This window comes from Lissotriton vulgaris, chromosome 8 (assembly GCF_964263255.1).
Source record: "Lissotriton vulgaris chromosome 8, aLisVul1.2, whole genome shotgun sequence".
Lineage (NCBI taxonomy): Eukaryota > Metazoa > Chordata > Amphibia > Caudata > Salamandridae > Lissotriton > Lissotriton vulgaris.
The window spans coordinates 1172706385-1172723153 of record NC_141696.1 but is presented as its reverse complement, the minus strand read 5'-3'; the positions used below and the strand labels follow the sequence as shown (position 1 = coordinate 1172723153).

The window sequence follows — 16769 nt, the reverse complement described above, 5'->3', positions numbered from 1 at the left end:
TTGGTGGCCAGCCATGGAATCTCAAGTCTTCAAATGTATTTCTGATTGTGCTACATGTTTATCTGATAAGCACTGGAGTATTCATGAGCCACACTTCAGCCGGTGCCGTTCCCTGAAGAAGCTAGGCATAAGATAGCATTAAACTTTGCAGTCCGGTTTGAGTTACTTCCATTGTCACAGAGATACAAGATGGCGTTAGTGGATTATTTTCCTACATGAGTTTGCGTTGATTTTACTGCTAACCCCAACAAGGATGCTATCGTTATATTTTTTAAGCACATCTTTTCCATTGAAGGAGCACCTAATAAACTTGACTGAAAATAAGCGCAAAGTTTACAACAGCGTCTCGTTTGTTGTTCCTCTCCACTCATGTCCGTGCAGGCATGTGTTTATGTGCTGCACTCTAGAGCAGCTCAGGACACAGTGCACTTCCCACACAGCATGGTATTGTTTTAAAAGGTAAATTCCACCAGCAACGTTGTTGATATGCACGCACCTTTAACCTGTTGTAGGTTTAGTTTTGAGACCTGTTGAGCTTCCCTGATGAAGCTTGCACGTCGTTTTGAGGCAGTTTTTCCTGGCTCATTGAGGCACAGGCTGTGGGCTCCTACACTGTTGCAATTTAAAGGAATAATTCAATCTACCTGGATTTGCATGCTGGTTTCCTTGGTGTCAGTTTCATTTACAATATACAGCAAGATATGACTTAGAGAAGAGGTTGATAAGAGTGGGGAGAGGAAGAGATTGATAGAAAAGTAGAATAGGGACAAAGGGGTGGGTGGGTAAACAGAGAAGGTAAGATACAGCACGATAACATGCAAGTTTTCATTTTGTATTGTACCAATAACTTCAACTTAATTACTATAGGATTTCAGGGCAAATAGGTATTCTCAGTACAATTAGACAAAGCTATATTAAAATAGCTGTCTCTGAGTTATGCAGTGTGGCCATCACCATTCTTAATTCATCACCCATCTTGGAAATGCAAATGTGAGGCAAGGTGACAGGTATTGTAGGGACAGGGGCCAACATATAATAGGACAGAGACTGGAGTAATAACAGGCAATGAATGACACTAGGATAGTATTGGGACATAAAAGGCACAACAAGTTCCAGGATGGGAACACAAGATGGGGTTGATTTAGACATGCAGGAATAAAGATCAAATGTCAGACAACACAAGTGTGAAAAGGATGGTAGAGAGGGCAGCAACAGAACAAAGCAAGACCATGATGGGACACACAAAGATGCAAGAATGCTAGCCACTATGTAGGCTACGGCCAGTTCAGGATCAAGTTGGAACACAGGAAGATTTACCCTCCTTGAAGAGAAACAAACATGAAGCTCTTATGGCCCCATATTGTTTACAAGTGATGCTGCACATGGCAAAATTAATCCCAGTTTTATGACGACATGATAAAGAATTGATTAGCTACTATACAGTTAAGCAGTAGCAATTCTCTTCGGAATGACAACTGGAAACGATACATCACAATTCATTCTTATATAACCATCGCACGCCACACTACTTAAATGACCAGCAACTGCCAATACGTTTCATAATTGAAAAGACAATACAGATAAACTACTAGGGTTCTTATAGGTGTTGCAAAAATATATATCATGGGGTCTCAATTAGCACACCCATAGACAAGTGTCAATTTGAGTATGGTCGTACAGCACATTAGCCAATCCCCGAAAAGTATATCCTTTGAGGTACACTTCTTTGAATAGTTGAACAAAGGTTCACCTCAACTGGAAAGGTTAGTGCGTCGACTGAATAAACTTGTGGTGACAGTGGACAATTGGATAAAACAAGCGTATTGGCGTATCTGAACTGTGTGTGCAGTTTAGACTGACAGGACCCGATTATTCTGCCCCACACCTCAGTAATTGCACCATGATTCATAATTGGGGTCAGGAAAATAGTGATCGAATACTTGCAGATCAGCCGAACACACACCTACACATAGGAGTGCTTTAAAAGTTCAGAGCTGTATTTTCGCCGTTAACAGGATACAAGTTTCAACAGAAATTCCATCCAAATACGTCAACAAAAAAGAGGCATATGTTTGTAAATGCCGCTCAAAATAGTAGTTTTCAGCGTCAAAAAGACAGTCAGGATGAAGAAAAAAATGCTCACACACCAAACGTTAAAACATGCATGGGTCGGAAATGCTTCGCTCATGCGCAAAAGTGGACGGTTTATCACAGTGGGAAGGAGCCGCTCTCTTCCGATGCCCTCAGAGCTCAGCAGAAAGGCACCCACGGTCTCCAACTGGGCGATAACCATCAAAACAGGTTTTAACAAGAAAAGAATCTCAGCAACAACCATAAGTGCACCACAAGTTTTAAAAACGTCTGTCTGCACCCGCCTTCGATGAGTGTACAGAACAGTAAACAATGCCAGGCAAAAAAGACGCCCGCCCGTCTTTTTACAGTACACTTTGATCACAACACCAAACGACTGCAAAACGCTCCAGCAACATTGAGGCTGACTCAAGTTCTTCTCAACACCCCCAATACACAATCTTAAACAAAGGCACCCTGACCGCCCGCTTAACTACAACCGAGGACTGAGAGGCTACCACCCACTGACCTTGTAAGGTCCTCAGGGAATACTTATGTCGATGGCACAAAGAACGGCCACCCAAACACGTGCACCCATGGAACATCAGTCTACAACGCCGCAAAACACGGGCATATATCTAGACAGTACAGAAAAAAAGCACCTTCCGTTAAAAAAGCGGGTAGACAACAATCTCCACGTTAAACGAGCGACCGCGTGTGATAACTGCGTTCTCGAGGTATGCCCCGATAGAGGAAAATACAAAGTCAGCTGCATGACGCAATCCACCCTCACCACAGCTCCTGATCGCCAGTTTCAGATAAGTCTTGCGAGAAGATAACTAGTTTTCACGAAATAACACCAACATGCGCACCACCAAAATACATTCAAGCCCAAATATGTGAAGCTTTCTCCGCACCAACAAACAATGGCCACATAACGTCGTTTTTCCCCAGGCAGACCCTGCATACGTATTGGAAATTGTTAGGGGTTGTTTTCCGTCCGCCTTGAACATCACTAAATATAAAGATGCACCTCGCCGCCGCTAGGTACATATTGGCTTAAATCATGTTTAAGCACTTTTTCAAGAGAAAAATTGTTATTGAATTCCACCCGCACCCTTCCGATCTCCCTGCTCTGTGCGCCCGTCCTTCAACCGACGTCCGCGAGCCGAAAGAAAGACAATGCCTGCGCATGCGCAACGACATGGCGTGTTCGGACCGCCCTCAATGTTTCGTCGATGGACCAAAACCCGCCCTCTTCTCCCCTAATGCTCCTCACTCTTTCCGCTCTGCAACCGCCCGCGTTCTAACACGATGACCGGCCAGCTCCTCCCCTGGACAGTTGGCTAGTGCCCGGCGGGCGGGGCATGGGCGGTCCAATGGGCGGGGACGTCAGGCGCGGCCGAGACGTGTCGGCGGAGGGAGGGCCTGCTGCGCCTCCTGCCTGACTTAAAACTAAGGGGCGAGGAGGGGGAACGTTCAGTAGAGGGAATCGAGAGCGCGAGTCAGTGCAGTGTGTGGGGCTCTGTGAAACATCAACAGCGCACTAATAAAGAACAAAAAAGCAGCTCCCCGCCCAAACCACCCCAGCAGCCCCTCCACCTCCTATATAACTAAAGAGAGACCCTGGCGGTGGGCTGGAAGGGGTCCTACTTTAAAAACAAAGGGCGTGTAGGGAGAATAGACTTATCTTTGGGAAGAGTCGACCATGACTCCGAGCTCCTAATATTAAAATACTGCGTGTTGAGTCCATGTAGTCCGGGAGCCCCGCGCTGCCAGCACTATGCCCATTCTACTCTTCCTCATAGATACGTCCGCGTCCATGAATCAGCGCAGCTACCTGGGCACCTCCTATTTGGACACGGCCAAAGGCGCAGTAGAGACTTTCATGAAGGTATGGAACCGGGAGGGTGAGGGGAGCCTGGCTTCAGGAGGGCAGCTGTCCTCCGGACAAGCCGTGAGGTGCAGGCTGGGCGCTTCGAGTAACGCCGTATCTTGTTTGTTTTTGTTCTCCCCGTCTCCCGCAGCTGAGATCCAGGGATCCCGCCAGCAGAGGAGACAGGTACATGCTGGTCACTTTCGAGGAGCCGCCGCTAGGGATTAAGGTAAACCCGCCGCCGCCTGGCCCAGCTGGCTGTGTCAGTGGCCGCCCGTCGCCCCTCTGCCCCCTCCACCGGGGAAGCCGGGGAATAGAGAGCAGCTAGTCCCGCACGCAAACATGGCCGACATCTTGCTTTCCTCTGCTGTGCAGCAATGTACTGTGGGGGATATTTATTCAACTTAACGCTGACAGTCCCGCTTTATGTTTAAAGGGGAAAGGGCTCGAGGAGGGGCAGGGGGCTGTCAGTAGTGGTTTCGCCCCCCGCACACCATAAGAGTGCAGTTGGGCCCAGAGTTAGTGTTACTTCTGACAGCAGCACGCGTGCCCGAAGTTCACCTGAATACAGTTCTTGCAGTTTTTTTATGTTTCATGTTTTTAAGGTTGTAACTGTTCAAAAACACAACTGCAGTGGGGGAACATAACTGTATATTCTCTAAAGGCGGTGCTGCTGTTTGTAGGTCCAAGCCTGTTAAATAACATTCATCTTTCAGTGAGACAGAAGAATCAACAAGCTTTGTTGTCTCAACGGTGGACCTAAATCGTTCATACAGAGAGGTGCTAGGAAATTTATAACGTGGCCACCATACCTGTGCATTTAGAGCAGTGGGTTGCCTGCATACTCGGCTGATGACATTTATTCGGCAAACGGAGTATTGCTCTCTGGGGCATTTGTATACTTATCTACTGTTTGAGCCACAAGGCAAAAAGACTTAAACGCACAATAGTCCTAACTATGGGTCTGATTCCATCTGTATTGTTTGGTGTCAGTACCACATTCTGAAACAGTTTCCATCCCGACTCATAGAGTGGCTCAAATGATTTCGTTACTTTCTTATACTGGTTCTTCATCCGTTCTTGTCCAGGGCTGTTTCAATAACTATATATTGAAGCTGCCACAGGTTTGAAGTTGTACAGTCCCTAGCTTGCTGTCAGCACTTTAGTTCTACTTCTGACAGTTGTTACTGTTATCGTGAAAGTGAGGTGCTGTAGCCCTTAAGAATAGTGTAGCTTTTTGTTTGGTGAACGTGCTTGCATAAAAATATGAAATCCATGGACAAAAAAGTAACATGTTAAGTACCGTTCAGTTTGTTTTTACAGATTCTAGTTTAGTGCAAGAGACTACTTGTGATATATTCACTTGGACAACAGCAGTGTATTTGTCACCAGAGCAGAGACTTCAAATAGGGATTTGCAATTACCGTTTTCACAAGTGCAGCAACCTTTACTGACACCATCTCCCAATGCATCTTTGAATGCCCACAGTGCATCACCAGGTTTAAGAAACATGTTGTTGGTTTAAAATTGATTCAATTTCTTGACCGCCAGCAGCAATAACTTTGACTCAGTTCTAGCAGCAGGTGTTCCTTTACAATTACTTTCCTTGTCCAAAACCATTATTCGGGTTACCACATGGTTACCGGACCTCCTCTGATGAGCTCATATCCATCACCTGTTCCACCTGTAAATCTGGCTTACTTTCATCTTTTCTTCTTTGAAGCACATATTTCTTGATACTTCACCCTCCCCCCACGCACACGGCTCCACCAACGTACGTACCCATTGTGTAGTTTTTTGCTAGGTTAAAGCTATATGTCTCATACCTAGATCTAGCCTGATTTGTTATAGACTATATGGATATAACTGTGCTTTGATGCATTATAGGTTGCAACGTAGGCATTCGAAATCCTTAATTCTATGCACCCACTGGTGCAGCAATCTGCCTCGAATTGTTATAAGTCCAATATTTTTTTCTGCCAACGAGAGCCAACCTATCCCCCTTTAAGCCAGGTACTGCCAGTTATTTTATTTTGCACAAAAGGCTAGGTATCTTCAGAGCTGGTACGTTAAACCAACTGCTGTAAAAGTCATGTTCTCTTAAAGTACCAAAAAGTACACAAGTCTTCTTATGGTTACAAGTATGTTCATTAGGATTGTCTCCCATTTTCCTTTTCTAAAGTTTGCAGGGAATTCCGCCAGTGACTCTAAGTAATATTTACTGGCTAATAAAGATGTCTTGCAATCAAGTCCGTCTAAAACAGTAATTCATTTTAGTCAAAGACTAAATTTGTCAACGCCTCTTCTCCTTTTCCATTAAATAGACCTCAAAATCGGTAGGGAAGTATTTGAGTGAGACAGTTGGTCCAACTCTTTCATTAAAATGAATAACCATTGTTTCCCATGCCCCCTGAATGGTATTACAAATATTGTGTATTTTCCAGCTCTTCTGTTTTTTTTTTATTTAGCGGTGTGGCTATTTGAATTTGTTTTCTGTGGTAGTATATAGTGGTATCATATATTAGAAAACAATACCTGTTTAGCCACTAGTGGTAGTTTTTCCAAGGTAGAAGTAATCAAGCCCTTAGTAGTTAAGACTTCTGTTAAATGCAAATGCTGTAATGCTGCCTATTGATTATTTCTGTGATTGATTCATAAATACTTTTACTATGTTAGATTTAAAAATGCAATGGCGCGTGTCCTCATTTTCCATTTAAAAGCTCAATGATAAGTTTTGTATATTTCTCTTTTCAGGCTGGTTGGAAAGAAAACCATGCAACGTTCATGAACGAACTGAAACATCTTCAAGCTGTAGGACTCACGACTCTTGGCCAATCCCTAAGGACCGCTTTTGATTTATTAAATTTAAATAGATTAGTAACGGGCATAGACAACTATGGGCAGGTAGGTTGAATGTGGACACAAAATGATCTCTTCTGGGAATTTAAAACGTATATAATGATCATAACCCACGAACAAAACTTTAGAAAAACATAGTACATGGAGCGCACAGTTAACCTTCATTGACACACATAGTAAAGCACAGAGGACAGTTTAAACAGTACCTCTGGGACATTTTCCAACAAGCTGAAAATACTTTGCACGCACAATTAGTTTGTGATATATATTACCCACGTGTTGCAATATATTTTACCCACAAGAGGACTGCTTCTGTTTTTGTTTTGTGTTAGAATTCCACTAGTTTTGCTGTACTTTTACTTTTTTTTTTTTGTCCAGTCTCTCCGCCTCCTTTTAGTTGTAATATGAATGTAGTAGCCAGCCTGGTTTGCGTGTGCTAATTCAGTTTTCAGTGCTGTGGAGAATACTCTAGAGGCATAAACTGTGTGTAGGGAATAAGGCGGAACCAAAATGCACACTTGACAAATAGTGATTACCTTGTGTAATGGTATTTTTTGTTAAGCTAGATTGTAGACATTTATGGCCTTAATTAACTATTTACTCTTACCTGGCATTTATTTGTTCATTGCTACTTGTTTTCCCATTTAGATATTCAAATTACTTCAAACTGCATATTATTTTTGGCTTAACACTTACTCTAGATGCACTAGTATTGACTGACATCCTCCTGAATCAACAGATTAGTACATTATTTTATTTTCAAAACCTCAATCATTGGTTTTGTTTCATTTGTAGATATAAAGTTGCTTTGTTGATAATGCTGCAAGGTGATGAAAATTGGCAGAGTTGCCTTTAATAATTTATAAGCCTTTTCAGAAGTGTTTTTATTACACACCCCTCACATATTGTGTTCTATAGAAGTTTTCAACTATGGTTTCAATCCAAGGCAGGGTAAATTGTGGTAATTGTTGCCGAGTTGCTTTTTGGACAGCAGTATTTTGCATGCTAGATATTTAAAACCACACTTGTAGTAGAATTTTCAAGGTCTAGAATGCAAAGTGATGCTGGCCAAAAAGCCAAGACATGGTGGTGGATTAAGGTGTCACACTTGAGGTGGAGATATTTGACAGCCGTGGACAATGTTCACATTCATACTTGTTTTCTCGGGTGTCTGCACATTCCTGTGTAAGATACTTCCTCTAATATTAGTACAAATTTTTCATAAATATTAGTGGGTCACTTCCGTAAACATTTGTGGCTTGTGCCTATAGCACATGAATTAGTTATAAGGGTGTAGACCTTTTTATGAGGCTGGAAATTCCAATATGGTGTTCAAGGGATTAAACAAAGAATTTACATAATTTCGAATGCGCTCCCTGCCTTTAGAGTTTGACAGGACATTTTTGAATTTTCATGCTAAACAAAATTTGAGCGAGACTATGCAACTTTAGTTAAATCTTGTTACCAGGTCTGTCGGAAGTTAACCTTATTAGTTATTAAAAGTGACTGCAACTTTTGCACATTAATCTAGTGTAAATGTTGTTTCTATTGCACAAGATTGTATAATCTTGTTATTGGTGTTGAAGGGTAGCCAAATATAAAAAAAATTATGCAGTTATTTAAAAAAAACTTTCTCTTCCACAAGCTTCTCATCTGGCCCTCTGTGAGTGGATAATGCTGAAAATTGTACTTGTACCACCTGATCTTTGTACCGAACGCATAGGTCTCACTTGTTATTTAAATTAGAAATCATTTTGATCTCATTTTCAAATGTGGTACGGTATAAGTTTGCCCGGTGTTTATGCATTACTTAGTAGCACGATATGAAAAGGCTAATATGTGCGTTGTGGAAGTTATAAATATTTGCCATGGTGGCCAAAGTTTGTACCCGATTGTGGTTTTTGCACAGATAGGTTACATGGTGATTGATTTCAAACATGTTATCCAGGAAATATTTTGATTTCAAAAGCCTTTAATCTCCTGTGTTTGGTAAGATGAGTTGTTACCTGTTGCAGTAGTTCTCTAATGTTGGTATCCTCTCTAGATTCATATGGGTAGAACTATTTGTTGAGGTTGGAAATAGGGGTGGGTGAAAAACTCCGCTCCTCCAGCAAAGTTCGCAGAGTTTTGCCCGCTCCACTTGTAACACGAAGTTCTGGGAAAAAATACAGCAAACCACTGCATGGTGGGTTATTTTCTTTTTAGCGCATGGCTTGTCAGCGGTAAGTATATGAGAGCAAGCGAGAAAATCGAGCACTAGACTGCTTCCCGGTGAAATATCTCAATGCGGGCATGAGCAGCATGTCCCTACCGCTTGCTTTGAGGAAGCTGCAGCTAGAGTAGAAAATCTATGCAAGCAGCAGAAATGTGCAGCTCCATCTGGCTCTTTGTGGTGTCCCAGTTGTGCTGATTTTACATGGCAGGACAAGCTCCGGGCGCTAAAAATCAGCGCAAGAATTGCAACGTAAGAGTTCTGCTGCTTGCAAAATGTCAGTTTTTAGATAACTATGCAGATTTCCATGAAGTGAAATTCTGTGAGTTCTGCCACCCCTAGTTGGAAACTGTTCCACGGTTTTTAATCTTGGAAGTATAACATACTAGGTGCTCATCTTGGTCAGTCCTAATTAAAGCAGTAAAACACGAAGTAGATTGACTCATGTTGTGCATCCTTTTTTACGAGCACTTAATCCTAGTCGTGACACTTTCCTCAACTCTCCAAGGTACATGAAAAGCTATCTCTTTGCTCAAAAAAAGAGGAAATCTGCCTAAAAATCCTAAGCTTCAGAGGAAACACATTACTGACTTAGGGTGTACCCACAGAATCTTATACTTTCACAATAGAGGTACTTCTAGCGCCACTTACTATCCTAATCAGCAAAGTGCTGAAATGCATCTGTTTCAATTGTTACTGATGCTAAATGTTCACTTTATCTGATGTATAATATGACTATTCTTTTTCATTGACAATAATTCTCTTATTACACTCTGCCAATCTCTTATCCCAATACACAAATGTTTGCCTGCATTTGATGACATCTGTTGTCAGTTCTAACATATGCAGAAGTTTGTAATCCTACCTTTTTTACTCTGGCTTAAGGAATTGCTCTAATTTACTTAACTGACCTTTAAAATAATAGCCTTTATGTAGCCATATCTTTTGTCTAGTAAACCAGTACACTGGCTCCTCGCTCCCACTTGCATCATCTGACCCATTGGATACATCTGCATGCATAATTCTAACCCAACTGGAGGCTTAAAGCCATCTACTTTGATTCGGAGAAAACATTTCGCCTTTTAAAAATTTGTGGTGGTCAATATTAATTTCGTCCTTTGTTCCATTTTACAAGCTGGGCACACCAATTACAGATCCAGGATTCTCATAAACAATACAGAACTGCACCAAGTATAAAAGCAATAGGTCAGTAAAATAGCCTCATAGTATTGTTCGACGTTTAACTCAACATTGGTAACTTTCCAGTACCAATGCCAGATTGCGCCACATGTTTATCTAGGACACTGCTAAGTAGTGAATAGTACTTTTTCAACATGCTTGTGAAAATCTAGATCCAAGATTTATCCTAAATTTAGTAGGGAAGATAATCCATGATTGGAGTTCTGCCATTAAATGACTTTTTTTTCTTGGCAGCGAAGTTGACTAGCTAAATAATCCATGATTGGACTGGAAAGTAGGGGAAAGCTTGTGAATAGCTTTCCAAATGAGACCTCACCTTAGTATTTTTGTTCTTCACTCAATATTCAGTAGACTGTAATTACCCATCGATCAGCGTTGTATTATTATTTTGCATCTTTTGTAGCTTTAACACTTCTTTGCCTAAGTTTTATTAACATAATCTAGAAAATATCTGTTTTGACCCCCAATAAAAGCTCTAGGCACAGTATAAAACACATTTTAATACGTATGATGGTAGTGTGCCATTGTACTTATTTGCATGACATTCAAATGTTAATTTTCAACCATTCACACTTTGCATACTGCTGCAAAAATGTGTTGAAGAAATTTTAAAGTGCATGTTAATCCAGTGGCAGTAATCAGTGTATCTTTGTCGTGTACAATGACCGTATTCCTGTCATTGATGTTACCGGTTCTTTAACTTTCTAATATTTTGAAGATTCACACACTTGAATTATTCCCCTTTGTAAAGTTAGGAACTCCTAAAGGTCTTACAGCATTGAAATTTGACGATCTCTAAAGCCCTTCACACTCGTCTAGCAAATGTCTAAGACTTCTAATCCACTTTTATTGGATTTATATCAGCACTTCCAACTTGAAATTATCATTGCACATTCTCTTTCCAGACAAACCTTCAGATTATTCACAGACCGCATGTTGGAGTGAAACTTTACATTCTCATGGATCGGCACCGTATTAATGCCAAATAATTGACCCGGAAACACCGCCAAGATTGAGTTTTTCCAGTTTTGCAAGTGTAGGTTTAGTTAGAAAACGTGCCTTGATGCCATGGAAATAGTTGTTGGTATAGTGATTAACATAACATTTGAGAAGTGAGACCATGGTCTTCCATCACTTAGGTAGGAGCATGTGTTAGTTTAAAAAGGGCAAACAGTACAAAGTCCCAAAGGTCTCTGGCATGAAAGGGCCGTAACAGAACCGATTTACTGATTCATGCAAGAAGGGAGCAGTTCATTCCAAGGGCCCTATCCCGAATTCTGTTAATTCATCTAGATTTTCAAGGATAACAATATAGATCACTGTCCAATAAAGTGGGAGATCCAGTTGAATCAAAGCAGTAACATGGACCATTATCAACATTCCCATTTATTGTAAGGTAGACCAGGAACTAAAGATAGATGAATCAAGCTTGAGTAGAAGTATGGGACCCTCCTTCAGTTTATCAGGGCAAGGCCTCCTCTAAAGAGAGGAATTAACACGAAGTGCTCAGGCATTGATTGTGTTTAATGTCGGTCATTCGCAATTACAAAAAAAGAAACCTTTTTGGCTGGTATCTGAACAGAGCAAAAGATGATGAACATTCTGTTTTGTGTAGTTCTTGACGATTTGGTTACTACATACCAGTTTTACAATGTACCAGCCGTTGTGGGCATATTTTGCAGTTTTCTTTGATTATGCGATAACCTTAGTAAAGACCATGTGGTGGCCATGAGTGGCTCATCTAGGTAAACTCGGTTGTTAGCTTCCGTGATTTGTACAGAAAATGATTTTCACATTTTCAAATAAGAATGTCTTCAGTTCCTTGCCTCTAAACTGATTTACTGGACAGTAATAACCTCTTTGAAATTTCACAGTACTCTCTACTTTTATCTGTTTTCATCAAAATGAAGTCCAAAGTAGTTGTCATAATTTTAATGCTCTCGATCTCCACTTCTTACTACAGATACCTGCTTTCTTTTGTTCTACCTCTAGTTTGGTCTATCCTTTTATTCATGTACGTTAATTATATTGGATAATTACATTGCATTGATTTGTTTTTTCAATATCCAGTCAAAAACCTGAATGCTAAAAACAAATATGAATTTACCTGGCGTAATGTACACATTGTTTCTGGGGCAGTGTAATCCCTGGGTTAGTTACATTTATTATACCATAGCACAATAATTAATTTTCACCGTCTGCTCTACATTGATTCCACAATGTGTTCGAAATACTACAACAGACCACACATCATTTTATTTCTCAAAATTTTTGTTTTTAGTTTGAAAATTGCATTTTGTGTTTCGAAAACAAGCTATTGTCATGTTGAGGGGTTTATTACTTTTTTCCCCTTTTCTTCTGCAATTTATATGCAGTGCGGCTGATTTCAATAATCTTTCCGGCTGCCTATTCTGGTTGGTGTACTATGATTCGAAATTAAATTAGTTTCACAAAGACAGATATTGTGGAAAGAACTGTTTACTGAAAACAAGGTGTTTATGTGAATACTACTCCTGCGCTATAGTTCAGTTAGAATTGAGGTTTAACGTCTTTCTTTTTGTTAAAAATGTGTCTTCTTTTCATAGGCACGGAAAGGTAATGTGCATGAACAGATCATTTCCCATCATAGCACAACCCCGTCAGCCCTGCCTGAATGATTTTACTGTAGTGCAATTAAAATTGTCTTGAACAATTATCTTTAAAAAAATACATGGGTTAGCCTAATTCCTCTCCTTAAATTTCTAGAACATTGATTAAGGTACTTAACAAAGCTATTTAACCTGTTTATTTTTGTATTCAGTTTATCATTCTGGTGCCTGCTTCCTCTCGCCTTTCCTTCTGGCTGGTCGTGGTCTGGTGTATCAGCTCCAACCTTGCACTGCTGGACCTGCTGAACATCCCGTGGTTTAGCTCCACCAGGTTGACTGTGTCAGGGGTACACTGACCGGGACACCAGAACCAGCTGTTATGAAAAGGAGACGCGAAGTAGAGCCCTTTCAGAGCCGACATTCGCAGCAGCAAGGCATGTTTTTCCCACACTCAACAGCATCCATGGCTGCGTGTTTCTACAGTGGTGGAGTGAAATGCAATCCTCTGCATAATTCAGCTTATCTTGCTGTTGGTTTCACCTGCAGATCTCCCCAGTGGTTGCTTAAGTATCCTACACAGCACTTCGAGATCTCACCAGCTGGATGCCAGCATTAGTTTGGGATTTGAGCGCTGGTTTCCTGCTTGGAAGCATGCGGTCCTACCAATTACCCTGTTTTTAAATGTAATAAGTGGTATGCCTTTACAGTGTGCTTACATGAAAATTGTTTTTCTTAACATCCACTAGTTTTGCAGTGTTGGTATAAAGTAAATGTTGTTAGACTACCAGTCTTGAAACATTTGTCTTTACTTTGAACAAATCCACACACCCACCATTCTATGTTCCCTGTTTTCAGAGAGTTTTATAAAATTAAGTGTAACAAAACTCATTTGAACATAAGGCACATAGGTGGATAATTAATTTTAAATACAAAGTAATGTAGACATATTGTAAAGGCTGGAAGAATACATTCACACAGTTCTTTTGTCAATGTGAAAGGTACAAAAAAGTTTCACTTGCTCGATATTTTTTTTCCTGCACTAGAGCAATCTGAAGTCCATTCACACGTTCTCACAATTTCAGTTTTATTAACACACTGACGTTTTTCTGAAAAGCAGGTTTGTAGTAGACTACGACCAGTGGTTTTTGCCACAATTTAATATGAGCATACCTTTGGATAGAAAATGAGTTACTGTGACATCAGTGATGATTACACAGTGGAGGTGTTGATTAAAATTGCTGGAATGTCAAACACATTTCAATTCACAGCATCTTCTGTGAAGTACTAATTATATGAATGACCTTAAAATTGCATGGTCCAGTTCAAAGATAGACGTTCAAGAGGCTGACCGTACTGAGAGACAAGAAAACATTTTGGCATCAGTTTCTGAGAATATGAACTTTTTTTAGCACATTACGTTCTTAAGGGTTTACATGTTTTTGCTTTTTATAAATGGTTAATAGTCACGCCCCTTAAATATAGTTAATGACTAATTGTTCAACACCATTTTAATTGCACAGTAAAATTACGTTTTTTTGCAACATTGATCTTGTGGTCATAACATCAATGAAAATTGAGTTTACTCTTTAATTTTTGGTTTTAAAACTTAGGTTTTATGTTGTACTTTCTTTAAAAGCATAGCATGAAAACCATCATACTGCTATCCTTGGCTTCAGATTCTGTGTCTCAACGCAGGATGTCCGGGATAAAATCGTTTTCCACTTTGGTCACTTGATTCCTGTTTTGTTCTCTGATATGCAGTTTTCCTCAAACATTTTCCAAGGCCCGCCATGCTGCAGTTTCTTTTTTATTCTCAAAAAGTCACAATTTTGAGAATCTTAAATAGATTCTTGAATTTGTGCTGCTTTAGTTATTCCATCTGTAGAAAATGTCACTGATGGATATTTAAAAAAAAATATTGATGGGCCTGTAATTATGCAGAATTGGTCAGGCCATAATAATGAAATATCATTGATTAATGGGTCTACCCTACCATTTCCAAAAGTCTGTTTTCGTTTCACTTTACCTAGCAGTCTCCACGTTCACTGGATTGTACCCTTTTCTCTACCTATTTGTTTGTTGTTTTAGTAATTCATGTAAGAGTAGGCCCGAATTGTGCATCTACTTTTTGCAGCACAAGCAAACTATATTTTACTGTTTGCTATCTAGTTCTTTTTTTTTGGTCTGGATCTTACTCAGGTGCTCCTGGCTGCAAACTGCAGATTGTGTATTATTTATGTTCTGTATGGGGCATGTTTGGTAGTTATCTGAAGCCTGCACTTCAGAATATTTTCAAAACAGTTGGCTAACTAACCATCTTATGTCCACAGTAGGCATTACACATTTGGCTGTCTGGTGACATGTTTAGAAGGACGTCTTGTCTGGCAAGCTCAGATTTGCGACTAGAAGTTTGATGGAGAACTTTTCATCACCCTTTTTCTAGAACATCTCTGATCTTGTGTAATGTTTTTTTAATAGAAGTGCTCAATTAAAAAAACCTTAGTCAATGCAGACTGATTTTTATTGTTGCCCAAAGGCGGAGTCCCAACTTTTCCAAAAGGAGACTGGCTCTGAAATCTCACACTACTGCATCCTAGTAAAAGAAAATGAATTGGACTTATAAAAGAAATGGGCTCAGTATACTAACCAATACAGTCTTCCAAAAGGGTTGTTTTCTGTACTCTGTAAATCTGTGAGATGCTTCTCATTAGATCGTAGGTCTGCATAGAGGCAGACAATTCCGATTTTTAGGTCTGGCTTACAGTAAACTCTAGCCTTTTCACCTGCGTCATGATTTTCAAACATTATTATCTTAAACATGCAGACTGGGGTGCGTCAGATCATCCTTCATCCATTGGTCTGTTGCAGTTTACATTCTGCTTCTGTCCCTCACACCTTACAGCATTGGGAAGTGGGTCGACTCCCTCCAGTCATGGCTCTCTTCTCTGTAAGTGACAGCATTTTGCTCTTGCACATGTGATCATCCACACAGAAAGCAGTCAACTACAGTGCTATGGCTGGTAGGCCAATTACAGCTTTGATTTGCTTCTCCATTCATTCCATGATTTAGAAAATTCTATTGCAATTGGTAATTTTTCATTCATTTTATTTTGTAAAACTATGCTTGCCTCCTTTAGATACATTTTCCATTTTTACACATTTAACGTCTATTGCTTATGTTTGAAATAAAATGCAGGTTTGCCTAGGCCAGATCTGTTGTAAAAAGATTGGCTAGCATGGCATTACACTACTTCACAATCTAATGAGATTGAATACTTTGAATCTAGTTCCAAGATCATGTGCAAATCATAATGCACAGTTTCTTTATGGCTCTAAGTTTATATAATTTATTCAGCTTCCTGCCTGTTGTCTCAGGCATTCTTATTATGGATGCATTGATGGCTGCAGACTCTTGGTGTTTTACAGTAGGGGAGAGATTTTGAATGCTGAGTGCCAATGCACATCACACTTCTTCATTACAGTGGTTGTCAGACAGAGGAGTTCGTCTGAGTGCCCACGTTTATAGATGGTTGATCAGGAGAGCTCTGACCTGTTGCTTCAACGAGAACTAGTTAACCTTTGTCAGTGTCTCATACCCTTCCTGTAGTAGTGGGGGAACAACAGGCATTGTCCTTTGCAGCATTTCTCTTTGACTGTGGTTGTGTTATTGACATTTGTGGGATGTACTGTGTGCTATTGATAAGGTATTGCAATGCCATCGGTAATTAATGGGTAATTTTCCAAAGTGGTGTCTGATTAGTCCTGTGAGGATGTTCTACTGATAAATGGGTATGTTCCTGTGTTGAGAAATATTATCTTCTTGAGCTAAAGACGGATGTTCTGCTGGTTGTTGGATGAGACCATAGTATTTTTCAGCTGGTGCTTCCAGTAGCCAGTTTTTGGCATATTTTGGATGTGTTGAGTGCAAGGAGCTTCTTTCTAATGTGTTCAATTGTATGATAGT

The 16769-nt window shown here is 40.3% G+C and overlaps 1 protein-coding gene across 1 annotated transcript in view; it reads left to right on the top strand.

Annotated features, from left to right (window-relative positions):
• Positions 1-3547: 3547 nt before the first annotated feature.
• The window catches only part of INTS6 (integrator complex subunit 6), a 462066-nt gene continuing 448844 nt past the window's right edge, over positions 3548-16769 (top strand). The window contains exons 1-3 of the mRNA XM_086935031.1: positions 3548-3964; positions 4098-4175; positions 6701-6850. Coding sequence (XP_086791157.1) covers positions 3854-3964; positions 4098-4175; positions 6701-6850 — 339 coding nt within the window. The 5' untranslated portion in view covers positions 3548-3853. The remainder of the gene's footprint in view (positions 3965-4097; positions 4176-6700; positions 6851-16769) is intronic.